Raw genomic sequence first — 27,419 nt, 5'->3', positions numbered from 1 at the left:
TTATATATATATATATATATTTATATATATATATATATATATATATATATATATATATATATATATATATATATATATACATACATATATATATATATACATATATTATTTTGTAATATAATCCCCAAAAAATCGAAAAACCTGTTTTTGCTCTGTCATTATGGGGTATTATGTGTAGATTGCTGAAGATTTAAAATATATATATAATCAATTTCAGAATAAGGCTGTAACGTAACAAAATGTGGAAAAAGTCAAGGGGTCTGAATACTTCCCGAAGGCACTGTATAGTTGGAAGGTTGCGGATGGGTTATTAGCAATTGCGGGTGCGGGTGAACAAACAGCTGACCCACGCACCCCTAATACCCAATCCTGATTGAGCTACAGGTTTTTGAAGTCACACCAAATAATATCAAGTACTGTGTGAACATAAGGTGCATATTTCCAAGCTTCATTTTAAAAGGATTACTGCGCAATAACAGCACAGCCACCACATAACGTTCTGAGAGCCATATGTTTCTTAGAGCTTAACGAGCGTGTTGGTGTCATATGGTTATTTTGCATAGAACCATCACACAACCTTCTGGGAATGGTGTAGGATAGTTGCTTGGCTTTGAAAATTCGCAACACATTTAAGGACTTGACAAAAAACATACATTTGTTGGTACTGTAGCCCATTGACCAAAAGTGCCCTCTTTGGCCTCATGGGTGGAATGTTATTCATATTTTTCATAATTCATAAAGATAATTTTTTTTAAATGATTGAAAATCCGGTGTTTCTATATAAAACAGTTTTGTTATATATTTCAGTCTTCTGTGTTGTATATAAAGTGTCATATTGGGATGCAAAATTGAATACATTTCAACTTTATATCTGACATGGTACTGGTGTCTTCTTTCTTTAAGCCCATAACCATGTGTGTGAGGTGTATACTTTAGTTTCAAAGTAGATTTGCTTAAGACTACCAATAATCACTGTGGCCCTGATTTAGCCCACTGCAGTAAAAGGTTAACAGATTGTTTCCTAAAAGTTGAAACATGGGTACATTTAATTACATTTTTAATTAAAATGTTGGTAATGTTATAGGAACGTGCTCCAACTGGTTTGACATCAGGAATGTTCTCAAATAGTTCAAAGAGCTTTAAGAAACAACGTTCTTCTGTGGAAATCTCAGGTTTCGTCATGGTTCTATTTAAAGTAATGTTCTCATATTAACCCTTCGTTAAGCCCCAACTCCCTAAGTTACTGTTGCAACCTCAGACAACATTTTCCAGGGAAGCCCATTTCCCCATACGAACCACTGGCGAAATCCCCTCGCAATGATCTCAAACTGTGTTTTTAATACACAATGAAATGAAACACAGACTACCCCTTGCTAACCAGGAAACGCTCGGGTATATTGTGGTGGACTGTCATTACAATTGCTTTACGAGAACCTGGTGAAATTTGTTTGTGGTGTGGCTAGCCACTGAATGCCTCTGAATTCACTGTCAGCATGCAGTCAATGCTACTAACCACTTTTGGCGCTAACTAGCTAGTGCTTTCAAATCTTGATGTCGACAGCAGATGGCAGTTGTATTAATAACATGGCTAGCAAATATACATTTCAAAAACAAAGTTATATTAAGTGGCTAGCTAGCTAGCATTAGCAACATTTGGTGGTCAATGAGACTGAGAGCTAGCTAACCAGCTGAGCTAGCAAACAATGTAACAAAAGTATAGTTTCAGATTCGAAAAAATACTCCATCAGGCTCTGCATATCAGGAATCACAGTAGCAAGTACCCCTGGTGCACTGTTAAATTATTTAACCATTAAAACAATGTATTTTTTGAAGAAAACTCAATTTCATATGTTTTAAACTTGAGCTTGTCCGAGGTGTAGGACTCAACGACAGTTGTTATCCGTTGGAGCACTGTGATTGGTTATCCATAAAAACCACAAGAAAACTTTAGTAATGTTGAGAGAACATTCTAAGAATGTTATTTAAAAACATATACATTCCGTTCTCAGCATCAACAAAACTCTCTCTATGCTCTTTCTTGTTAAGTGTGTTCAGGTGTGTTGGTCACACCCACTTATTGGCCACACCTGATCTTGTTGAGTGCTTGATTCGTTTGAAATGAGGCCTGTTTGAATAGACAAAAATGAACAGTTTTGTATGTGTAAAAAACAAAAGGCAGGGCATGCTAGCACCATCCTGGTGGCGCAGTGGACCAATTCCATGGATAGAAAACAGAAGATTATAGACTCGAATCTCACTGATGCCTTGTCACAATAAAAAAATAATTGTGTTTGCATGATTACTGCCTAAGGAAATAAATGTCCATGTGTCCTATCTGTGCTAAGCCAAAATAAGCTAGCTGTTTTATTAGTCTTATTGAAATATTCAGTGGAAGTTATTTAAAAAACCGAATAGCCTATCATTTCTCATGAATAAAACCTCCCAGAACATTCTCAGAACCTCCCTGCAATCTAAAAGTTTACATTCCCAGAAAAGGTGAAATTTTCACTTCTGTTCTCAGAGCATTTAAATAAAGATACCGGTCAGGAAACGGCTTCGTTCCCACAACCAATGTGAACTTCCAAGGAACCAAATGTGCTAGCTGGGAAGGTTTTGCAATAACGGCCCCTCCAATCCCCTAGCCTTGATTACATGTCTGAATGGTTTGTTGTTTATTTGCTTTGTGCATAATGCATTAGCAGGCCTAATCAGATTTAATATGACTACTGTGCTAGTTAGTGTTGTGCTGCTATTGTTCTTGTGTCCAATTCCATTCCAACTCTTAAAGTGGTGCCCGAGGCTGTCTGATTCTGTTAAGGGAATTTTCAATCTCAATAATGCATTTAATCTTTAACCAATTCACCGAGGTTTGTAAGACCCTGGGTTCACTAATAATTGGGCAAAGTCTCAGATTTTATAAAAAAGGTTCACAGATCTTTATTCATGAGAGCTCTAAAGTCAAAATGAGGACCCAGTCCTTTTATAATACACACACACATTCCTATCTTTAGACCACTCCCTGCTCAAACAACCAGTACTTTTCCACTAACCACAAAGAACCATAAATGTCACATTCTTCAAGGCTTTCACCTCCCCTCCCCCGTTGGGACCCTCTTGGTTTGAAACCCTCTAATGATTTTCTATTATCTACTCTACAACTTCACTCTGTTTACATCCCTACTAAAGAATATAACATCATAGTATTACAATACTAACAGATCTACTCACATCCTGGTTTTAACTTCTCATGATTCTCAAACATTTCACACTATCCTACAATTTTAGAGTGGAACACTTAAGTCATTATTCTAACACATACAAATGATTCTAACAGATTCAGACGTGGTATCAAATGGGGCACTTTGCAACGGGCTTAGATTAGAAGCCTCCAGCTAGGGCAAAACGAACAGCAATTTAACAATACCCATTGTCACGGCTGTTCGAAGGGGCGGACCAAGATGCAGCATTTTCGTAGTTCCACATATTTATTAAAAGTGAAACTGAATGCAATACACTAATAACTTGAAAATAGGCCGCCGCCGCCGCCAACAACCACCACCACCACCACCACCACCACCACCACCACCACCACCACCACCACCACCACCACCACCACCACCACCACAACCTGTGACGCAGTGAGGACAACACACTACTCAAAAGACAATAACCCATAAACAACAATGAGAAAAACCCCTACTTAAATATGATCTCTAATCAGAAGCAATGAGGATCAGCTGCCTCCAATTAGAGATCAACCCCAAACAATCCCAACATAGAAATAGACAAACTAGAACTTAAACATAGAAATAGAAAACATAGAACAACCAAAAACACCCCCTGTCACGCCCTGCCCTACACTACTATAGAAAATGACATCTTACTAGGGTCAGGACGTGACACCCATAAACCACTTTACACCATGGTAAGGAATGCTGGGTTTGCATTGATTGATTCCCCCAGTGCCTGTAAGAAGAGGAAGTAAAGGACAGGAATATGTTGATTGTCTGTTTACCTGGTGTAGCGGGCATGGCTGCGGACCAGCTCGATGACCTTCCCTGTGTTGTTGACGGCCCCGTCCGTGAGCAGGAAGAGCATGCGAGGATGACCTGCGTGCATCGGTTGTCTCAGGATCCATTTGAGCGGTGCCAGGATGTTGGTGCCGCCCATGTCAGCTCGGATCTTCCTGATGTACTCACAAGCCATGGTTACTGTTTCCTGAAAAAATGTAGAAAGCAAGAGAAAAAGCATAGTAGAATTTAATATCTTAGCAGTTAGAAAGGCTAGCCTGCAACCGGAGGGTTGCCAGTTCAAATCCCGGGTCTGACTGGAAAAATCTGGTGGCAAGTGAGCTGGCAAACAGAGGGTTGCTTGTATCAAATTGTAGACGCTATTGCCTGCAGTTGTGCCCTTGAGCAAGACACTTAACACCCCACAACAACAGCGCTTCGGGCGCCCAGTGTGGCAGCCCCTGCACCTCTCCTAGGGGTTGGGTTAAAAGTGGAAGTCAACTTTCGGTTGAATATTGTGTGCAATTGACCAATAAAGTGATCTCTTAATAGACAAACGTGTCTCTGACTCATACTTCGATTACCTGTAGTTGTCAAATCTGGCCCGCGAGATTAAGTATTTACTAATAGAGATTTTATCAATGACATGCAGTTAATTAATATTGACCTGAAAGCAGAAACACTACATGTCCTGCCAGCCTCATACCTCATCATAGCTCTGACTGGTAGTAAACAGTGTTTTGAATGTGGAGCCGAAGCCAATGATGTTGAAGAGGCTGGCAGGCACAAGGCTCTTCAGAATCACCACCATGGCATCCTGGGAACAGAACAGACATGATAGAAACACAAGGTCAAGAGGTAGAAGAGCAGAATGAGAAATGTGGGAAAGAGCAAGGAAGAGAGCAAAAAGAGAAAAAGAAAAGAAACAAGACAGGCAGACCAGGGAGTCAATTTTTAAGTCATTGTCTAACAATCAACCTTGTTCACCTGCTGCAAGTGTTCTTTACCTATATGAGGAGAATTGTTAAAACATTTTTGGCTGCAGCAGTACAACCAGATTACAGCTCCTCTAACACTGTCTTCTCTGGCATCAGGCAAGTTATTACAAACTGTTTAAAGTTTAAAGTGTCATTAGTCGTATGTACAGGATACACATATACACTGTCCAACAAAACGCTTACTTACAGGTTCCTTCTTGATAATGAAACAACAATAAGAAATAATACAAGATAAGAATATGAACAGAAAGTAAATGGCTTAGTAGAATAGAATAGACATTTTAGCATATGTATAATACAGGAAGTTTGTAGTAAATTAATTACATTTATGTATCAGGGAAGGGGGGATTAGGGGGCAAGTGTTTAAATTGTGCAGTATTAGCAATAGTAAATAAGAGTCTGGTAGCAGCAGTTGTGATGTGTGTGTACCACATACTCTTACTACTGGTGTCCCCCAGGGCTCAGTTCTAGGCCCTCTCCTCTTCTCGCTATACACCAAGTCACTCGGCTCCATCATATCCTCACATGGTCTCTCCTATCATTGCTATGCGGATGACACTCAACTACCTTTCTCCTTCCCCCCTTCTGACACCCAGGTGGCAACACACATCTCTGTGTGCCTGGCAGATATCTCAACTTGGATGTCGACCCACCACCTCCAGCTCAACCTCCACAAGACAGAACTGCTCTTCCTCCTGGGGAAGGCCTGCCCGCTCCAAGACCTTTCCATCACGGTTAACTCCACAGTGTCTCCCTCCCAGAGTGAAAAGAAGCTAGGCGTGACTCTGGACAACACCCTGTCGTTCTCTGCAAACATCAAAGCAGTGACCCGCTCCTGCAGGTTCATGCTCTACAACATCCGTAGAGTACGACCCTACTTCATACAGGAAGCGGTGTGCGGGACTTAATCCGGCACTTGTCCTCTCCCGTCTGGACTACTGCAACTCGCTGTTGGCTGGGCTCCCCGCTGGTGCCATCAAACCCCTGCAACTTATCCAGAACGCAGCAGCACGCCTGATTCTCAACCTTCTCAAGTTCTCTCATGTCACCCCACTTCTCCACACACTCCACTGGCTTCCAGTTGAAGCTCGCATTCACTACAAGACCATGTTGCTTACCTATGGAACAACAAGAGGAACTGCCCCTCCCTTCCTTCAGGCTATGCTCAAACCCTAAACCACAACCCGAGCACTCTGTTCTGCCACCTCAGGTCTCTTGGCCTAAGGGATGGCAGCTTACACTCAGGCCAGTCCAAGCTCTTCTCTGTCCTGGCACCCCAACGGTGGAACCAGCTTCCCCCTGAAGCTAGGACAGCAGAGTCCCTGCCCATCTTCTGAAAACATCTGAAACCCTACCTCTTCAAACAGTATCTTAAATAATCCTCCTCCTCACCTCGACCCCCGCCCACCCCCAACAAAAAACAACACTTGCACTTGACCTCTCCCCCAGCTCTGACTCTACTGTTATTGAGGAAAATGTACTTTCTATGCCTGTGATATGTGGTTGTCCCACCTAGCTATTTTAAGAGTGTAAGTCACTCTGGATGAGAGCATCTGCAAAATGACTAAAATGTTAAATGTAAAAAATGTGCAGCATGAATATATATATACTGGTCAAAAAATAAAGGGAACACTAAAATAACACATCCTAGATCTGAATGAATGAAATAATCTTATTAAATACTTTTTTCTTTACATAGTTGAATGTGCTGACAACAAAATCACACAAAAATAATCAATCGAAATCCAATTTATCAACCCATGGAGGTCTGGATTTGGAGTCACACTCAAAATTAAAGTGGAAAACCACACTACAGGCTGATCCAACTTTGATGTAATGTCCTTAAAACAAGTCAAAATGAGGCTCAGTAGTGTGTGTGGCCTCCACGTGCCTGTATGACCTCCCTACAATGCCTGGGCATGCTCCTGATGAGGTGGCAGATGGTCTCCTGAGGGATCTCCTCCCAGACCTGGACTAAAGCATCCTCCAACTCCTGGACAGTCTGTGGTGCAACGTGGCGTTGGTGGATGGAGTGAGACATGATGTCCCAGATGTGCTCAATTGGATTCAGGTCTGGGGAACGGGCGGGCCAGTCCATAGCATCAATGCCTTCCTCTTGCAGGAACTGCTGACACACTCCAGCCACATGAGGTCTAGCATTGTCTTGCATTAGGAGGAACCCAGGGCCAACCGCACCAGCATATGGTCTCACAAGGGGTCTGAGGATCTCATCTCGGTACCTAATGGCAGTCAGGCTACCTCTGGCGAGCACATGGAGGGCTGTGCGGCCCCCCAAAGAAATGCCACCCCACACCATGACTGACCCACCGCCAAACCGGTCATGCTGGAGGATGTTGCAGGCAGCAGAACGTTCTCCACGGCGTCTCCAAACTCTGTCACGTCTGTCACATGTGCTCAGTGTGAACCTGAATCATCTATGAAGAGCACAGGGCGCCAGTGGCGAATTTGCCAATCTTGGTGTTCTCTGGCAAATGCCAAACAACCTGCACGGTGTTGGGCTGTAAGTACAACCCCCACCTGTGGACGTCGGCCCTCATACCACCCTCATGGAGTCTGTTTCTGACCGTTTGAGCAGACACATGCACACTTGTGGCCTGCTGGAGGTCACTTTGCAGGGCTCTGGCAGTGCTCCTCCTGCTCCTCCTTGCACAAAGGCAGAGGTAGCGGTCCTGCTGCTGGGTTGTTGCCCTCCTACGGCCTCCTCCACGTTTCCTGATGTACTGGCCTGTCTCCTGGTAGCGCCTCCATGCTCTGGACACTACGCTGACAGACACAGCAAACCTTCTTGCCACAGCTCGCATTGATGTGCCATCCTGGATGAGCTGCACTACCTGAGCCACTTGTGTGGGTTGTAGACTCCGTCTCATGCTACCACTAGAGTGAAAGCACCGCCAGCATTCAAAAGTGACCAAAACATTAGCCAGGAAGCATAAGAACTGAGGAGTGGTCTGTGGTCACCACCTGCCGAACCACTCCTTTATTGGGGGTGTCTTGCTAATTGCCTATAATTTCCACCTGTTGTCTATCCCATTTGCACAACAGCATGTGAAATGTATTGTCAATCAGTGTTGCTTCCTAAGTGGACAGTTTGATTTCACAAGTGTGATTGACTTGGAGTTACATTGTGTTGTTTAAGTGGTCCCTTTATTTTTTTGAGCAGTGTATATATATATATATATGTGTGTGTGTGTGTGTGTGTGTGTGTGTGTGTGTGTTTGTGTGTGTGTGTGCGTTAGTAATTGATTGCATGTGTGCTAAGGTGCGGAGAGTAGGTGCAGGTGGTCAGTCCAGTTGAAGTCTTCAGCAATCTGATGGCTTGTAGATACCAACAGGCTCAGAGACTGTTTCTATCAGACCTCATGCTCCGATGCCATCTGCCCGACGGTAAGGGAGTGAACAGCTCGTATGTGGGGTCCTTGATGATGCTGCTATACTTCCTCAGGCACCGTTTTAAGTAGATGTCCTGGATGGTTGGGAACATGGCCCCCGTGATGTCCACCACCCACTGGAGGGCCTTGCGGTCGTGGACATTTTCGTGAGATTCAATTGGTAGTTACAGTCTTGTCCCATCGCTGCAACTCCCATACGGGTTCGGGAGAGGCAAAGGTCGAGATCCATGCGTCCTTCGAAACACGACCCTGCCAAGCTGCACTGCTTGCTTAACCTGGAAGCCAGCCGCACCAATGCATCAGAAGAAACACTGTACAACTGGCGACCGTGTCAGCGTGCATGCGTCCGGCCCGCCACAGGAGTCGCTATTCACTCTTTATAGAGTTTTCCATACGTCAGCCTTGGAGAGCAAAAGCACATGCTCATCCGGAGTAGTGAGAGCCTTCCTGGATGGCTCGGTATTGTCTGCCTCAAAGCGAACATAGAATGTCTTAAGCTCATCTGGGAGGGAGGCTTCAGTGGGCACCACACAGCTGGATTTGCCTTTGTAGTCCATGATAGGCTGTAGTCCTTGCCACATGCATCGCGAATCTGAGTTGTTAAACATCGATTCAAGTTTGAGTTTGTATTATCTTTTTGCGTCCCTAATGGATTTGCGGAGCTCATACCTGCTTGCCTGGTACGTGTTGCACACCACCGAGTCGTTGGGGTTTGTTCTGCGGACATTGAATGCTGCAGTACGGGCTCTCAGAATGGTACGGATTTCTCCGTTTATCCTGGGTTTTCGGTTTGGGTGTGTCCGGATTGTTATTGTGGGTACAACAATTCATCAACATATTTCCTAATGAAGCCTGTGACTGACGATTCCTCAATGTTGATGGATGAGTCCTGGATGGATGAGTCATTGAATATATTCCAATCAGTATTCTCGAAACAGTCCTGCAGCATTGAGTCTGACTCCTCTGTCCAGTGCCTAACTATTCTCTGTGTTGGTGGCTCAGTCTTGAGTTGCTGTCACAACTTCTGCCGAAGTCGATGCCCCTCCTTGCTCGGGTGGTGCCCGGCGGTCGATGTCACCGGTCTTCTAGCCATCATCGATCAGTTTTTCATTTTCCATTGGTTTTGTCTTGTTTTCCTACACACCTGTTTCCAATCCAATTAATCATGTTGTGTATTTAACCCTCTGTTTCCCCTCATGTCCTTGTCGGTGATTGTTTGTGATGTTATGTTACGTGGGTTTGTGTATCGGTGTGCGACGGGTATACTTTGCACATTTATTTTGTACTTTGGTTTTGGAGTTGTTTTTTTAAATTAAATACTCCATATTAACCAACTTGGTTTCTCCTGCGCCTGACTTCCCTGCCACCTACATACACAAACATGACAGTTGCTGCTTGTAGGCGGGAAGAAGGAGAGACGTGATCTGATTGGCCAAAGTTGGGGTGGAGATGGCTTTGTACACGTCACGGATATTTATGTACACATGGTCTAGCACGTTGTTTCCTCTCGTGGGGTATGTTAAATGTTTGTAATACTTGGTTAGTTAAAATCTCCCGTGATAATAAAGACTGCTTCTGGGTGATAGGATTCTTGCTGGCTAATGTTCTTGTACACTTCGCTGAATTGTGCCTTGATATTTGCTTGTGGCGGCATGTACACAGCTGTGATAATAACACAAGTGAATTCTCTGGGCATATGGTGGCATATATATTGGCATATATAGCATATAGTGAACAGGAGCTCAAGATATTTTTAACTTCGGTACACCAGGAATTGCTGATGAGCAAGCATATACCTCCCCCTACTCTTACTAGAAGTGAGTGAATTGTCCATAAGCCTTGTCTCTATAAAAACAAAGACAAAGCATTCCCTGATGTCCCTCTGCAATTGAAGCCTTGCTCTGAGTTCACAAAGTTTATTTTCCAGTGACTGGATATTAGCCATCAGGATACTAGGAAGAGGAGGCCGTGTAGCCTGTCCTTTCAGCCTAGCATGGAGTCTCCCTTTCTGTCCTCTTCTTCGTCGCCAGCGTTGCAAAGTTGAGCAGGAATCGGCAAGATACGCGCACTCCTCAGCGCCACCATCTTAACTCTTAGCGTCTTTGTAGTGCACTAGAGAAGTGCCATATAATCCAATTTATTTGTATTATTTTCTCTGTGTGACAAAGGGGCCAGTGTATTATTATAAAGAGAACGCTCAATAAAAAACGGTCATTTCAAGTTTTGCTGTAATATGGATGTCACACCACATTATGTATTCAACACCAGCGGTTGGCACCAAAATTATTTTCCAATTGTTCCGTTCTGAGCAGAAGCCCTATTTATTTTGTTCCGTTCTGGTGTTCCGACCAGAAAATAAAGTTCTAAACCAGTTCGAAACAAAAGGTAGTTCATGTAGTTCCTTTTAGTACATTTTTTTTAACCTCTGAAATCAACTTTGTTTTTACATTTAGCTCATTAATTTACTTCCCTAATTACTGCAGATAGAGCAGCTTGCTGTGGATCGGGTAAGATAGTTGTTTACATGTTTGATTGGTGCAGGCACGAGATGAGACTGAAATTTCACAGGTGGGGAGAGAGCGAGAGAGAGGGGTGGACATGGGGGCTTGGCTTGAAGAACTGAAATATCATGACATGATGTGAATTGGAATGTGTTCAGCATATCATTAGCATTATAACTTCACCAAATTACATAATTATATACTAGACATGAGTCATATTTTTGGAGCTAAAAATAAAATGATTTACTGGTTCTCAAGATTTGACAATAACAGTTCTGTTCCGGAACACTAGAGATCAACCACATAATCTCCTCCTCTTTTCCCCTCCTTATTTTAAGAGGTGGTATCAAATAGTTGTCTGGCATTTTGGGGGTGTTTAATTTCTCATTCTCTTTATATTCAGTCGAAGGTGGTATCAAATTGGGGCCTGGCATTTTAGGGGAGTTTCTGGCTGATCAAAGAAACAGAGGAGGAATGGTTGCATTATCATTGATTTGACCAGCCTTTAAGCCAGACTTTGGGGTGTCAGAGAGTGTCAAAGGAAGAGGAGCCCATCCCTTCACAATCAGAAGCTATCTGAGTCACACTGGCCCGAAGTGCATCACAGACTGAGAGAGGTTAGTCAACATCACTCAGCCTGCCCCAATCAGGTAACATTACGGTCAGATGCCCCGGATATAAAGTCTGAGCTGGGCTGAGTTTCCATTGACCATTCCATTGAAAGGTGTGGCAGCTTCACTCCATCTTTGTAAAGACTACTTACTATGAGCAGTGAGTCATTGAGTCATTAATAGCACACCACTCGTGTATATCTGCACTTAAGACACCTAATTAGTATACTACATCATTCCTTTATCATTAATTTATTTTTCTTTGCCCTGAATTAACAAGTTTAGAATGTAGTTAATTATGCTTACTATATAATCATTTCCTATGAATGTGTTATGTATGGGTTATTATGAAGTCTCGTACAGTACCTTGACACGGCTGATGTTGACCCCGCTCATGCTCCCACTGCGGTCAATGAGGAAGATGTACTCTCCATGCACCTTCCTCAGGTCAGAGGTCATGGACTTGAGGTCTGGGCAGAAGTTGAGCATGACCACAGGGTTGTGAAGGATGTCCTTGTGGAGACGCTTGCGAATGATATCCACCTACATATGGCCACATGACCAGAGGATAACATGGTGAGTGAAGTGCTTGAGATCTAGTCTACACATGGTCCAGAGGATAACATGGTGAGTGAAGTGCTTGAGATCTAGTCTACACATGGTCCACAGGATACAGTAAGAGAAGGGTGAACGAAAGAAAATGAGATCAAAATCACGTCATGCAAGCTTTGAATGAGAGCCATATCCACATATTGGAATAACTTTGTACATGCATTTGTTTTTAAATATAGTTATCTTACAAATCACATCTGATAAGATCAGCATTAAAAAGAGCTAGTTCTTAACAAAACAGTGTTCCCCTAAACTACAACACAGCTGTTTCCTTAATGCAAAAGGTGCATGAAATACATCTAACAGTTAAATATTCTCCACGCGGAATGTTTTTGATAAGCTGAATTACAGCTATGCTTCTTTAAATAAAAAATATTTCATAATTCAAGGACTTTCTTATCTTTAAGAGACCCACATTATTTGAGAAAGAAAGGGCACTCGATCAACCGGTGAATGTGTTCTTGCAGGTAGATCCAAGCAGAAGGCTGAGGACCTTTCATTGTTTCCATAGTAACCCCTTTTTAATCACACACACACCATTTTAGGGCGTGAGTGTTTTCTCTCTCCCTCCCGTTTAGGTCTACTGGTCACTGAGGATGTATGTGTGTCTACCACTGTTGTGCCATTCTGACATGTGGAGAATAAGGTACAATCTGTACTGACACATGATTTCACCTCAAGAAAAATGATAAACTCACCATTTAAATAACATACCGTAGCTCCAATGTGTTTCATATGTGGTTTTAAAATCATTTCAGATAGGTGGAAATAAATCAAACACTTTAATGTAATAATAATGGACACAGGAATAATGTAAAATACCTGAATCATGCAAAACTTGCAAAAGGTGTGGGGGCAAAAACCCTGTACTATTCTGGAGCACGAGTACAGAACATTACAAGGCTGCTTCTGACCATTCTACGACAAATTCTGGGAGCTGACGCTGTCATAGTCCATGTGGGGTCAAACGACATTAGGAGGGATAGCTCGGAACTTCTGAAAATGTATTTTAAAGAACTGATTCTAGCACTGAAAGATTCCAAAAAGTGGCCAATTATTTCACGTCCGGTACCATCAATGGGCTGCGGGTGTGAAAGATTGAGCAGGCTACTGGCATTACACACTTGGATAAAAGATTACTGTAGCTCTGTTGGAATCACGTTTATAGATAACTTTGGCACCTTCTGGAAACAGAAGATGCTCTACAGGAATGACAAAGTCCATACAAATCATCTTGGGTCCTCCACGCATTTCAAGGCTGCGTTGAGACAATGACTTATCAATGACCCACGCCCAGCTCAGATAATTCCTATCATTGTGTCGCTGAGTTGTCGTGGTGCTGCTGCAAATGTACATTGTCCCAGGGGTGTTGGCAGACACAATGTAAGTCATTTAATTTATGTCCCTCTAACTGCCCTGAATGTCTCTGTTGATCCTACAGCTATTGTATGCAGTAATCACGTGCCTATGAACCAGAGTTATACTGTTAGCATGAGGCAGTGTGCCCTAGTAAGAAGTCCACCGTGTGCAGCTCACCCTGCACAGCTCAAACATAAATACTATTGTCATGTCTACTTCTGATAAGCTTCCCAATAAAGCAATAAAAACAATGAAGCATCCCAGAAAAGTGCTAAAAATAGCCCACAATAACATATGTAGAGAAAGAAACAAGGTTCATGAAATCAATAACATGCTAGTAACAGATGACATTCATATTCTATCTCTGAAACTCACTTAAATAATACCTTTGATGAAACAGTGATAGCAATATATGGCTATAACATGTACAGAAAAGACAGAAATGTCAATGGGGTGGAGTTGCGGTCTATATTCAGAACCACATTCCTGTAAAGATTAGAGAGGATCTCATGTTAAAGTAATATGTTGAAGGAATATGGCTACAGGTTCATCTGCCTGACCTAAAGCCCATTCTTGTGGGAAGCTGCTATAGACCACCAAGTGCTAACAGTCAGTATCTGGATAATATGTGTGAAATGCTTGATAATGTATGTGATATCAACAGAGAGGAATATTTTCTGGGTGATTTCAATATTGACTGGCTATCATCAAGCTGCCCACTCAAGAAAAAGCTTCAAACTGTAACCAGTGCCTGCAACCTGGTTCAGGTTATGAGTCAACCTACCAGGGTAGTTACGAACAGCACAGGAATGAAATCATCAACATGTATTGATCACATCTTTACTAATGCTGCAGAAATGTGTTTGAAATCAGTATCTAGATCCATCTATAAGCAATATAGTAGCCATATCTAGGAAAACCAACATTCCAAAGGCTGGGCCTAATATAGTGTATAAGAGGTCAATACAATAAGTTTTGTAGTGATTCCTATGTTGATGATGTAAATCATATTTGCTGGTCTGTGGTGTGTAATGAGGAGCAACCATACGCTGCACTTGACACATTTATGAAATTGCTTATTCCAGTTACTAATAAGCATGCACCCATTAAGAAAATGACTGTAAAACTGTTAAATCCCCTTGGATTGATGAGGAATTTTTTAATTGTATGGTTGAGAGGGATGAGGCAAAAGGAATGGCAAATAAGTCTGGCTGCACAACCGATTGGCAAACGTACTGCAATTGAGAAATCATGTGACTAAACGTAATAAAAAGAAGTAGAAACTATACTATGAAACAAAGATAAATGATATAAAGATTGATAGTAAAAAGCTTTGGAGCACCTTAAATGACATTTTGGGCAAGAAGGCAAACTCAGCTCCATAATTAATTGAATCAGATGGTTCATTCATCAAAAACTACTGATACTGCCTCCTACTTTAATGATTTTTTTCATTGGCAAGATTAGCAAACTTAAGCATGACATGCCAGCAACAAATGCCGACTCTACAGATCCAAGTATATCTGACCAAATTATAAAAGACAAGCATTGTAATTTTGAATTCCATAAAGTGAGTGTGGAAGAGGTGAAAAGATTATTGTTGTCTATCAACAATGACAAGCCACCGGGGTCTGACAACTTGGACTGAAAATTACTGAGGATAATAGCGGACGATATTGCCCCTCCTATTTGCGTTATCTTCAATCTAAGCCTATTAGAAAGTGTGTACCCTCAGGCTTGGAGGGAAGCAAAAGTAATTCCGTTAGAATAGTAAAGCCCCCTTTACTGGCTCAAATAGTTGACCAGTCAGCCCTTAGAAAACTTTTGGAAAAAATGGTGTTTGACCTGATACAATGCTATTTTACAGTAAACAAATTGACAACAGACGTTCAACATGCTTATAGGGAAGGACATTCACAAGCACAGGACTTACACAAATTACTGATGATTGGCTGAGAGAAATTGATGATAAAAAGATTGTGGGAGCTGTCTTGTTAGACTTCAGTGCGGCTTTTGACATTATTTTTTATTTTATTATTTAACCTTTATTTACAGTGAGGGAAAAAAGTATTTGATCCCCTGCTGATTTTGTACGTTTGCTCACTGACAAAGATAGGATCAGTCTATAATTTTAATGGTAGGTTTTTTTGAACAGTGAGAGACAGAATAACAACAAAAACACCCAGAAAAACTCATGTCAGAAATGTTAGAAATTGATTTGCATTTTAATGATGGAAATAAGTATTTGACCCCCCTCTCAATCAGAAAGATTTCTGGCTCCCAGGTGTCTTTTATACAGGTAACGAGCTGAGATTATGAGCACACTCTTAAAGGGAGTTCTCCTAACCGCAACTTGTTACCTGTAAAAAAAGACACCTGTCCACAGAAGCAATGAATCAATCAGATTCCAAACTCTCCACCATGGCCAAGACCAAAGAGCTCTCCAAGGATGTCAGGGACAAGATTGTAGACCTACACAAGGCTGGAATGGGCTACACGACCATCGCCAAGCAGCTTGGTGAGAAGGTGACAACATTTGGTGCGATTATTCGCAAATGGAAGAAACACAAAAGAACTGTCAATATCCCTCGGTATGGGGCTCCATGCAAGATCTCACCTCGTGGAGTTGCAATGATCATGAGAATGGTGAGGAATCAGCCCAGAACTCCACGGGAGGATCTTGTCAATGATCTCAAGGAAGCTGGGAACATAGTCACCAAGAAAACAATTGGTAACACACTACGCCGTGAAGGACTGAAATCCTGCAGTGCCCTCAAGGTCCCCCTGCTCAAGAATACATATACATGCCAGTCTGAAGTTTTCCAATTAACATCTGAATGACTCAGAGGACAACTGGTGAGTGTTGTGGTCAGATGAGACCAAAATGGAGCTCTTTGACATCAACTCAACTCGCCTTGTTTGGAGGAGGAGGATTGCTGCCTATGACCCCAAGAACACCATCTCCACCGTCAAACATGGAGGTGGAAACATTATGCTAAGAAGGTGTTTTTCTGCTAAGGGGACAGGACAACTTCACTGCATCAAAGGGACGATGGACGGGGCCATGTACCGTCAAATCTTGGGTGAGAACCTCCTTCCCTCAGCCAGGGCATTGAAAATGGGTCGTGGATGGTTATTCCAGCATGACAATGACCCAAAACACACGGCCAAGGCAACAAAGGAGTGGCTCAAGAAGAAGCACATTAAGGTCCTGGAGTGGCCTAGCCAGTCTCCAGACCTTAATCCCATAGAAAATCTGTGGAGGGAGCTGAAGGTTCGAGTTGCCAAACGTCAGCCTCGAAACCTTAATGACTTGGAGAAGATCTGCAAAGAGGAGTGGGACAAAATCCCTCCTGAGATGTGTGCAAACCTGGTGGCCAACTACAAGAAACGTCTGACCTCTGATTGCCAACAAGGGTTTTGCCACCAAGTACTAAGTCATGTTTTGCAGAGGGGTCAAATACTTATTTCCCTCATTAAAATGCAAATAATTGTATAACATTTTTGACATGCGTTTTTCTTGATTTTTTTGCTGTTATTCTGTCTCTCACTGTTCAAATAAACCTACCATTAAAATTATAGGCTGATAATTTCTTTGTAAGTGGGCAAATTTACAAAATCAGCAGGGGATCAAATACTTTTTTCCCCCACTGTAACTAGGCAAGTCAGTTAAGAACAAATTATTATTTACAATGGTCTACAAAAAGGCAAAATGCGTCCTGGAGGGACGGGGGCTGGATTAAAAATAAAAATATAGGACAAAACACACATCACGACAAGAGAGATACCACAACACTACATAAAGAGAGACCTAAGACAACCACGTAGCATGGCAGCAACACATGACAACACAGCATGGTAGCAACACAACATGGCAGCAGCACAACATGGTCGCAGCACAAAACATGGTACAAACATTATTGGGCACAGACAACAGCACAAAGGGCAAGAAGGTAGAGACAACAAAACATCACGCAAAGCAGCCACAACTGTCAGTAAGTGTCCATGATTTAGTCTTTGAATCAAGAGATTTAGTGTTTTTTGCAGCTTGTTCCAGTCGCTAGCTGCAGAAAACTGAAAAGAGGAGCGACTCAGGGATGCGTGTGCTTTGGGGACCTTTAACAGAATGTGACTGGCAGAATGGGTGTTGTATGTGGAGGATGAGGGCTGCAGTAGGTATCTCAGATCGAGGGGGAGTGACGCCTAAGAGGGTTTTATAAATAAGCATCAACCAGTGGGTCTTGCAACGAGTATACAGAGATAACCAGTTTACAGAGGAGTATAGAGTGCAGTGATGTCCTATAAGGTGGCAAATCTGATGGCCAAATGGTAAAGAATATCTAACAGCTCGAGAGCACCCTTACCTGCTGATCTATAAATTACATCTCTGTAATCTAGATTGAGTAGGATGGTTATCTGAATCAGGGTTAGCTTGGCAGCTGGGGTGAAAGAGGAGCAATTACGATAGAGAAAACCAAGTCTAGATTTAACCTTAGCCTGCAGCTTTGATATGTGTGTCACGACTTCCGCCGAAGTCGGTCCCTCTCCTTGTTCAGGCGGCGTTCGGCGGTCGACGTCACCGGCCTTCTAGCCATCGCCGATCCACTTTTCATTTTCCATTTGTTTTGTCTTGTTTTCCCACACACCTGGTTTCAATTCCATCATTACATGTTGTGTATTTAACCCTCTGTTCCCCCCCATGTCCTTGTCCGGAATTGTTTATTGTAATGCTTGTGCACGTTATGCTGGTGTGTGACGGGTTTTACCTATTGATTTATTGTACTGTTAACGGTGGTTTTATTTATTTAAACTGCGCCGTTGTAAATCAGTTTTTGCTCTCCTGCGCCTGACTTCTCTGCCGCCAGTATGCACCCCTTACAATGTGCTGAGAGAAGGACAATGTACTGTCTAGCCATACTCCCAAGTACTTGTATGAGGTGACTATCTCAAGCTCTAAACCCTCAGAGGTAGTAATCACACCTGTGGGGAGAGGGGCATTCTTCTTACCAAACCACATTACCTTTGTTTTGGAGGTGTTCAGAACAAGGTTAAGGGCAGAGAAAGCTTGATTGGACATGAAGAAAACTTTGTTGTTGAGCGTTTAACACAAAATCCGGGGAGGTGCCAGCTGAGTATTACTGTATCATCTGCATATAAATGGATGAGAGTGCTTCCTATTGCCTGAGCTATGTTGTAGATGTAAATTGAGAAGAGCGTGGGGCCTAGGATCGAGCCTTGGGGTACTCCCTTGGTGACAGGCAGTGGCTGAGACAGCAGATGTTCTGACTTTATACACTGCACTCTTTGAGAGAGGTAGTTAGCAAACCAGGCCAAAGACCCCTCAGAGACACCAATACTCCTTAGCCGGCCCACAAGAATGGAATGGTCTACCGTATCAAAAGCTTTGGCCAAGTCAATTAAAATAGCAGCACAACATTGCTTAGAATCAAGGGCAATGGTGAATTCATTTGGGATCATTAAGGTTGCAGTGACGCATCCATAACCTGAGGGAAAAAAAATATTGCAAACCAGAGAGAATACTATAGACATCAAGAAAGCCAGTCAGTTGATTGCCCTGTGGTTGATTCACCTGTGGTTGATTGATTCTCATTTCACCTGTTTCCTGGCTATTTTGGTTCCTCTTTGGGCAGGGATCTTTGCTTAGGTCTCATGTTTTGATTAGTGTGCTCGTGTGCTATTGCTTTGTTTTTTCTGTGAAGACCTGAGTAAATGTTCTGGATTTACCCTTACCTCTGCCTGCTGTCTGTCTCTGCGCCTGGGTCCGAGTTCGTACTAGTATTATTGTCACACAGGTTAAAAAGGTCAGAGATAGGCTTGGCGATAATAGGGGCTGCAACCTTAAAGAAGAAAGAGTCTAAACCATCTGACCCAGATGTTTTTTTGGGGTCAAGTTTAAGGAGCTGCTTTAGCACCTCAGACTCAGTGACCGCCTGCAGGGAGCAACTTTGTAGCGGGGCAGGCGGAAAAAGAGGGAGGAGCATCAGGGATAATTGCCTTAGAAGGGGTGGGAGATATGGAAATGAATGGGAAAGGAGGCATGGCTGAGTCGAATAGGAATCCTGACTTAACCTGTTGGGGCTAGGGGGCAGTATTTGCACGGCCGGATAAAAAACGTACCCGATTTAAACTGGTTACTACTCTTGCCCAGAAACGAGAATATGCATATAATTAGTAGATTTGGATATAAAACACACTAAAGTTTCTAAAACTGTTTGAATGGTGTCTGTGAGTATAACAGAACTCATATGGCAGGCCAAAACCTGAGAAGATTCCATACAGGAAGTGCCCTGTCTGACAATTTGTTGTCCTTCTGTTGCATCTCTATCGAAAATACAGCATCTGTGCTGTAACGTGACACTTTCTAAGGCTCCCATTGGCTCTCTAAAGCCGCCAGAAAGTGGAATGGGGTGTCTGCTGTCTCTGGGCAAAGTACAACAGCTCTGTTTGTGAGTGGTCAGCCTGGGTACAGTGAGACTGAGATGCGCGTTCACGAGAATTCAACGTTTTTTTCTTTCAGCCTTTGAATGAATACAACGTTGCCCGGTTGGAATATTATCGCTATTTTACGAGAAAAATAGCATAAAAATTGATTTTAAACAGCGTTTGACATGCTTCTAAGTACGGTAATGGAATATTTTGACATTTTTTCTCACGAAATGCGCTCGCGCGTCACCCTTCGGATAGTGACCTGAACGCACGAACAAAACGGAGCTATTTGAATATAACTATGGATTATTTGGAACCAAAACAACATTTGTTGTTGAAGTAGAAGTCCTGGGAGTGCATTCTGACGAAGAACAGCAACGGTAATCCAATTTTTCTAATAGTAATTCAGAGTTTAGTGAGTCCCAAACTTGGTGGGTGTCAAAATAGCTAGCCGTGATGGCCGAGCTATGTACTCAGAATATTGCAAAATGTGATTTCGCCGAAAAGCTATTTTAAAATCTGACACCATGATTGCATAAAGGAGTTCTGTATCTATAATTCTTAAAATAATTGTTATGTATTTTGTGAATGTTTATCATGAGTAATTTAGTAAATTCACCGGAGGTTTTCGGTGGGTATGCTAGTTCTGAACATCACATGCTAATGTAAAAAGCTGGTTTTTGATATAAATATGAACTTGATTGAACAAAACATGCATGTATTGTATAACATAATGTCCTAGGAGTGTCATCTGATGAAGATCATCAAAGGTTAGTGCTGCATTTAGCTGTGGTTTTGGTTTTTGTGACATATATGCTTGCTATATGCTTGCTTTGAAAATGGCTGTGTGATTATTTTTGGCAGGGTACTCTCCTGACATAATCTAATGTTTTGTTGACTACGCAATCGTCCCACCTAGCCCAGGGAATAATTGGTGATTAAAGAGCTCAGCCATCCTTGTCAGTGAAAAACACATCAACATTAAGGGACATGGGCAGCTGTGAGGAGGACGGTTTATTCTCCATGTCTTTAACCATTTTCCAGATGTTCTTAGACCCACAGAGAGAAAACGGCTCCTTCAAGTAACTAACTTTGGCCTTCCGGATAGCCTGAGTGCACTTATTTCTCATTTGCCTGAACGAGAGCCTGTCAGCCTGATTATGCGTGTGCCAAGCCTTTCACCAAATGGAATTCTTGAGGTGGAGTAACTCTGCCAGATCACGGTCGAACCAGGGGCTGAACCTGTTTTTAATAACTAATTTTCTTTACGGGGGCGTGTTTGTTAACAATACCACAGAAAATATTAAAAAATAAGTTCCAAGCGTCTTCGACAGAAGGGATAAAGCTGATTCTATAGCAATTTACAGAGGCCAGGTCATGAAGGAAGGCTTGCTCATTAAAGGTTTTTAGCAGGCGTTTATGACAAATAAGGACAGGTCGTTTCGCTGAGCAGCCATTACGAACACAGGCTGTAAAACAGTGATCACTAAGGTCATTATAAAAAACACCCGACTGATACCTATCAGGATTATTTGTGAGGATAACATCAAGGAGCGTAACCTTTTCTGGGTGTTTGGAGTCATACCTTGTGGGATTGGTAATAATCTGAGAAAGATTTAGGGAGTCCCATTGCTTTAGGACCTGGTCAGGTGGTTTATGCATGTCCCAGTTTAGGTCACCTAGTAGGACAAATTCAGACTTAGTGTAAGGGGCCAGGAGAGACCTTAGGACAGGTAGGGTACAGGCCGCGGCTGATGGTGGATGATAACACCCAGCAACAGCCAACAAAGTTTTTTTTTTTTAAGTTGAATGCTTAAAATCAGAAAATCGAATTGTTTGAGGACAGAATTGGTGGAGACAATTGAGCACTGAAGGTGTTCCTTGGTCATAGTCTGCTGCTGGAAACACGTATGTGTTATGGCTTTACACCCCCTGCTATATTGTGGATAAAGAGTTACCTGTCTAAAAGAACACATAGGGTGTTATTTAATGGAAGCCACTCCAACATAATCCAGGTTGAATCAGGAATTCCCCAGGGCAGCTGTCTAGGACCCTTACTTCTTTCAATCTTTACTAATGACATGCCACTGGCTTTGAGTAAAGTCAGTGTGTCTATGTATGCAGATGACTCAAAACTATACACTTCAGCAATTGAAATGGCTGCAGTTAGTTTCAGAATTGGTGGCAAGGAATATGTTAGTCCTAAATATTTAAAAACTAAAAGCATTGTATTTGGGACAAATCATTCACTAAATCTTAAACCTCAACTAAATCTTGTAATAAATAATGTGGAAATTAACAAGTTGAGGTGACTAAACTGCTTGGAATAACCCTGGATGTTGATACAACAGTAGCTAATATGGTGAGAAGTCTGTCCATAATAAAGCGTTGCTCCCCCTTCTTAACAACACTATCAACAAGGCAGGTCTACAGGCCCTAGTTTTATCGCACTTGGACTACTGTTTAGTCATGTGGTCAGGTGCCACAAAGAGGGACATAAGAAAATTACAATTGGCTCAGAACAGGGCAGCACGTCTGGCACTTAAGTGTACACGGAGAGCTAACATTAACAATAATTATGTATGTCAATGTCTCATGGCTTAAAGTGGAGGAGGGATTGACTTCATCGCTACTTGTTTTTGTAAGAAGTGTTGACAAGCTGAATGCACTGGGCTGTCTGTTTAAACTACTAGCACTACTGGACACCCATGCACACCCCACAAGACATGACACCAGAGGTCTCTTCACAATCCCCAAGTCCAGAACAGGCTATGGGAGGTGCACAGTACTACATAAAGCCTCGACTACAAAAAACTGTGAAATGGCTAGTTAGTTAGTGGTGGTGCGCGCTAATAGCTTTTCAATCAGTGACGTCACTCGCTCTGAGACCTGAAGTGGTTGTTTCCCTTGCGTTACAAGGGCCGCGGCTTTTGTGGCGCGATGGGTAACAATGCTTCGTGGGTGTCAGTTGTTGATGTGTGCAAGGGTCCCTGGTTCGAGCCCAGGTTGGGGTGAAGAGAGGGACGGAACCTACACTTTTACATTGATGCTGTTGACCCGGATCATTGGTTGCTGTGGAAAAGGAGGAGGTCAAAAGGGGGGTGAGTGTAACCGATGTGAAATGGCTAGCTAGTTAGTTAGCGGTGGTGCGCGCTAATAGCGTTTCAATCAGTGACGTCACTCGCTCTGAGACCTGAAGTGGTTGTTTCCCTTGCGTTACAAAGGCCACGGTTTTTGTGGCGCGATGGGTAACGATGCTTCGTGGGTGTCAGTTGTTGATGTGTGCAAGGGTCCCTGGTTCGAGCCCAGGTTGGGGCGAAGAGAGGGACGGAACCTACACTGTTACATCAGGTAACTGATGCAAGCAGTAACATCAGATCTTTCTTAAATGATAAAAATACACCTTATGGAACAGCGGAACATTTTGTAATGTAGATAAGTAGTGGTGTAATAATGTTATATGATGTACTGTTTTATTTTTTGTTTATGTGTAAAATAAATTTTAAAAAAAATATTGTCTGATGAGTATAATGAAATATTTATTATGCTACACACTTTTCTTCTTTAATTATAAGCAGCATCATGCCATTTTACAAAGTCTGTTTAATCTAAAAGTCATTTTCTGACAGCTGTTTCTGTGTCTCTCATTAAGGCTGCTGTGTAAGATGCATATCAGATCTGATGCAGCACTCACTTTCTTTTCATTGCTGGAGTCCTTCTTGGTGGCCTTGATGAAGTCACTCTTCCCCGCGAGGTGATCATCGTACTCCTCCAGTGTCATGTCTCCATCCTCAATCAGCACATGTGGCAGATGAGGATCTAGACAGAAGAGGAGATTGTGGCCATTAGACTAATGTGATACAGTATCACCTAGACAACAAGCATGTTTCAGTATGAGCTAGATAGTGGCTAGATATAGTACATATTTTTTCTGTCACAGAAGTCCGTCTTGGATTTAGATTTCCAAGTTGTAATGATGTCGGAGTCAAAATGATAGTCCCATTACTGTTATTTCCTGCTCAAATTCTGCTCTCCACAGGCATCTCTCAAAACATCTCTCTGCAGTGAACTTTACGGCGAGCTGTTTTTATTGACCGTTTATTGACCATTTACTAAATCAATGACGTTTTCTTTGAAAACCGACAATCATTTTTCAAAATCATTCAAGTTCATTTACCTATACCAATACTGAGGAAAAAACGGCAAGCACTCCATTCATCTCTCTATTTGTATTTAACCTTTATTTAACTAGGCAAGTCAGTTAAACCGCTGCGCCATCCATTTGGTTGAGCTCAGCAATTTCCTTGATGAGATTGAAACCCCAGCACCACATCGGGCTGAACTGAATTGCACAGCGAGCAACAGGCCCCAGGTCTGTTTGTAGACAAAGCCATCTCTTAGCGCCTATTGAATAAGCAATGTGGGGATTTATTATTGCCTCTGGGAGACAACTGGTCCATGCATAGGTCAAGACAACAAGGAGAGGATAGATAGCCAGCGAAAGAGAGCAAGAGGGGGGAGAGATAGAGAGAGTGAGAGAGAAAGGGAGGGAGACAGAGAGTGAGAGTGAGCGAGAGAGAGAGTGGGTGGGTGGCTGGGTAAGCCCGAGGACAGCTCATACATTTGCACAAGGTGGAGGGTGGATAGAGTGGAGGGGCTGAGGGTGAACAGATATGCAGAGAGAGAGAGTGTGTGGCTGGGTAAGCCCAAGGATAGCTCATACATTTGCACAAGGTGGAGGGTTGATGGAGGAGAGGGGCTGAGGGTGAACAGATATGCAGAGAGAGAGAGAGGCTGATGATTCCCCCCCATGTAATCTGATTAACTGTCCTCATATAAATAACAGGGCTTAGCTAAATGAATGGTTTGCTGCAGATAGTTGATGATTTAACACAGAGGACAGGTCAACACTGGTCTTTTCTGGGTATGTGATACTGTATTTTGAAGAGGAGTGAGTAATCGTAGTGTCTGCCAGGCTGAGTGGTGGGTGGTGGATGGTGTGTCTACTAAAGTGCAGTACCCACCGCTGGGGTAGATGAGGATCTCCACAGGGCAGTCGTAAGTGTATTTGTCAGCCAGGGTGATGACAACGCTGGTGGCTGAGCGGGCCAGGGGGTCTGCGTCAGCCCGGATCGCATGAGAGGGGCTCTCCACACCTGCACAAAAACACCTCTAAAGCATCTACAGTGTAGAATCTACAGTGTAGAATAAACAGTGGCATCCACTGTGATTTCACTTGACAAAGACATACGCTATATACAAAAGTATGTGGACACCCTTCAAATTAGTGGATTCGGCCATTTCAGTCACACCCGTTGCTGACAGATGTATAAATTCGAGCACACAGCCATGCAATCTCCATAAACGAACATTGGCAGTAGAATGCCTTACTGAAGAGCTCCGTTACCTTCAACGTGGCACCATCATAGGATGACAACTTTCCAACAAGTCAGTTCGTCATATTTCTGCCCTGCTAGAGCTGCCCTAGTCAACTGTAAGTGCTGTTATTGTGAAGTGGAAACCTCTAGGAGCAACAACGGCTCAGCCACAAAGTGAAAGGCCACACAAGCTCACATAACGGGACTGCCGAGTGCTGAAGCGCGTAAAAATTGTCTGTCCTTGTTTGCAACACTCACTACCGAGTTCCAAAGTGCCTCTGGAAGCAACGTCAGCACAAGAACTGTTCATCGGGAGCTTCATGAAATGGGTGTCCATGGCCAAGCAGCTGCACACAAGCCTAAGATCACCATGCGCAATGCCAAGCGTCAGCTGGAGTGGTGTAAAGCTGCCGCCATTGGACTCTGGAGCAGTGGAAACGCATTCTCTGGAGTGGTGAATCACACTTCACCATCTGACAGTCCGATGGACGAATCTGCCAGAATGCATAGTGCCACCTGTAAAGTTTGGTGGAGGAGGAATAATGCTCTGGGGCTATTTTTCATGGTTCGGGCTAGGCCCCTTAGTTCCAGTGAAGGGAAATCTTAACGATACAGCATACAATGACATTGTAGATGATTCTGTGCTTCCAATTTTGTGGCAACAGTTTGGGGAAGGCCCTTTCCTGTTTCAGCATGACAATGGCCCCATGCACAAAGCGAGGTCCATACAGAAATGGTTTGTCAAGATCGGTGTGGAAGATCTTGACTGGCCTGCACAGAGCCCTGACCGAAACCCCATCAAACCCCTTTGGGATGAATTGGAATGCCGACTGCGAGCCAGGCCTAATCGCCCAACATCAGTGCCAGACCACACTAATGCTCTTATGGCTGAATGGAAGTCCCCGCAGCAATGTTCCAACATCAAGTGGAACGCTTTCCAAGAAGAGTAGAGGCTGTTATAGCAGCAAAGGGGGGACCAGCTCCATATTAATGCCATGATTTTGGAATGAGATGCAAAAACAAGCAGGTGTCCACATACTTTTGGTCATGTAGTGTATCACAAAAATACTCAAATAAATCCTGTTTGTGTGTGGAGGTAGCTTTTTACTCATAGTGGAAGGATGTCTATATCGGTATTCAAGTGACTGTTGGTCAATAACATAAATTGCATTTATTATTATACAAATAAACTGCAATGTGTAGATGGTTGTGTGTTGTGTCTCTGACCTGCAAGGAGATAGGGGGCTCTGATCTCCAGCTGGAAGCTAAACTCATAGTCGATGGAGTTGATGGCCTCTTCCTCCAGTAGCAGGGCCATGCACAGCTGGGGATTTATGGGTGTCTGTTCATGTGGACCCAGGGCACAATTATGCCTATCCCTCCTGTGCAAAATACCAGAATACAAAATCATATCATGTATTGTCCACGAGTCAGCTATTTCTCTGTCTAGAACATTTAAAATAATGTGTCTAATACCGGAAGGTGAGTGAATAACTTAAATTCTAAGTTCACAGTCAAAGGGATACTTCAAGACTCAAGAGTTACAAGACTGTAACTACCCATTGGATACCACGAAATTGGGCAGAAAAAGGGGTAAAATAAAATAAAAAATAAAGATCACGTTTCCTTTATAGATCAAAATGTCTCCATAGATGTTTTATTTGGACACAGCAGCGTTAACATTCAGTTGTGGTTATGATGATGACACACTGTCACAGCATTCTTACGTTCTGTTCTGGAAGTTAGGGGAGAGTCCCTGCTCCTCGTTGATGGTCCTCTGGACCCTCGGGGTGCACACGGAGGGTGACGTGACACGGATTCCCCCGTCCGGCAGGGTGGGTAGCTCAGAGGAGGTGCTGACCAGCACGTTGACCGTCTCCAGAGGTGGGATGACCCCCAGATTCACCACCAACACCGTCCTCTCCAAGTCCTCGTCCAGCACTATCTGTCCTGGAATACCATAGCAGAACAACTCACATAAATGGTAATGTTTTGTATTTTTCTGAGCAATATTATCATTATTCACTGGATTATATTCTAGATACATAGTTGGAACCAAAAACACTAGACTGGTCTCTGTTTGGACTGTCTTG

The 27,419-nt window shown here is 42.9% G+C and overlaps 1 protein-coding gene across 1 annotated transcript in view; it reads right to left on the bottom strand.

Annotated features, from left to right (window-relative positions):
• The window catches only part of LOC115167966 (von Willebrand factor A domain-containing protein 5B1-like), a 50,894-nt gene that overhangs the window by 22,555 nt on the left and 920 nt on the right, over window positions 1-27,419 (bottom strand). Inside the window, exons 3-9 of the mRNA XM_029722763.1 lie at window positions 27,054-27,276; window positions 26,554-26,708; window positions 24,973-25,104; window positions 23,643-23,767; window positions 11,897-12,073; window positions 4,717-4,827; window positions 4,016-4,218 (exon numbers count right to left, since the gene is read on the bottom strand). Of these exons, the coding sequence (XP_029578623.1) occupies window positions 4,016-4,218; window positions 4,717-4,827; window positions 11,897-12,073; window positions 23,643-23,767; window positions 24,973-25,104; window positions 26,554-26,708; window positions 27,054-27,276 (1,126 nt within the window). The remainder of the gene's footprint in view (window positions 1-4,015; window positions 4,219-4,716; window positions 4,828-11,896; window positions 12,074-23,642; window positions 23,768-24,972; window positions 25,105-26,553; window positions 26,709-27,053; window positions 27,277-27,419) is intronic.

This window comes from Salmo trutta, chromosome 30 (assembly GCF_901001165.1).
Source record: "Salmo trutta chromosome 30, fSalTru1.1, whole genome shotgun sequence".
NCBI classification, from domain to species: domain Eukaryota; kingdom Metazoa; phylum Chordata; class Actinopteri; order Salmoniformes; family Salmonidae; genus Salmo; species Salmo trutta.
This window is presented reverse-complemented; position numbering and strand designations above follow the sequence as displayed.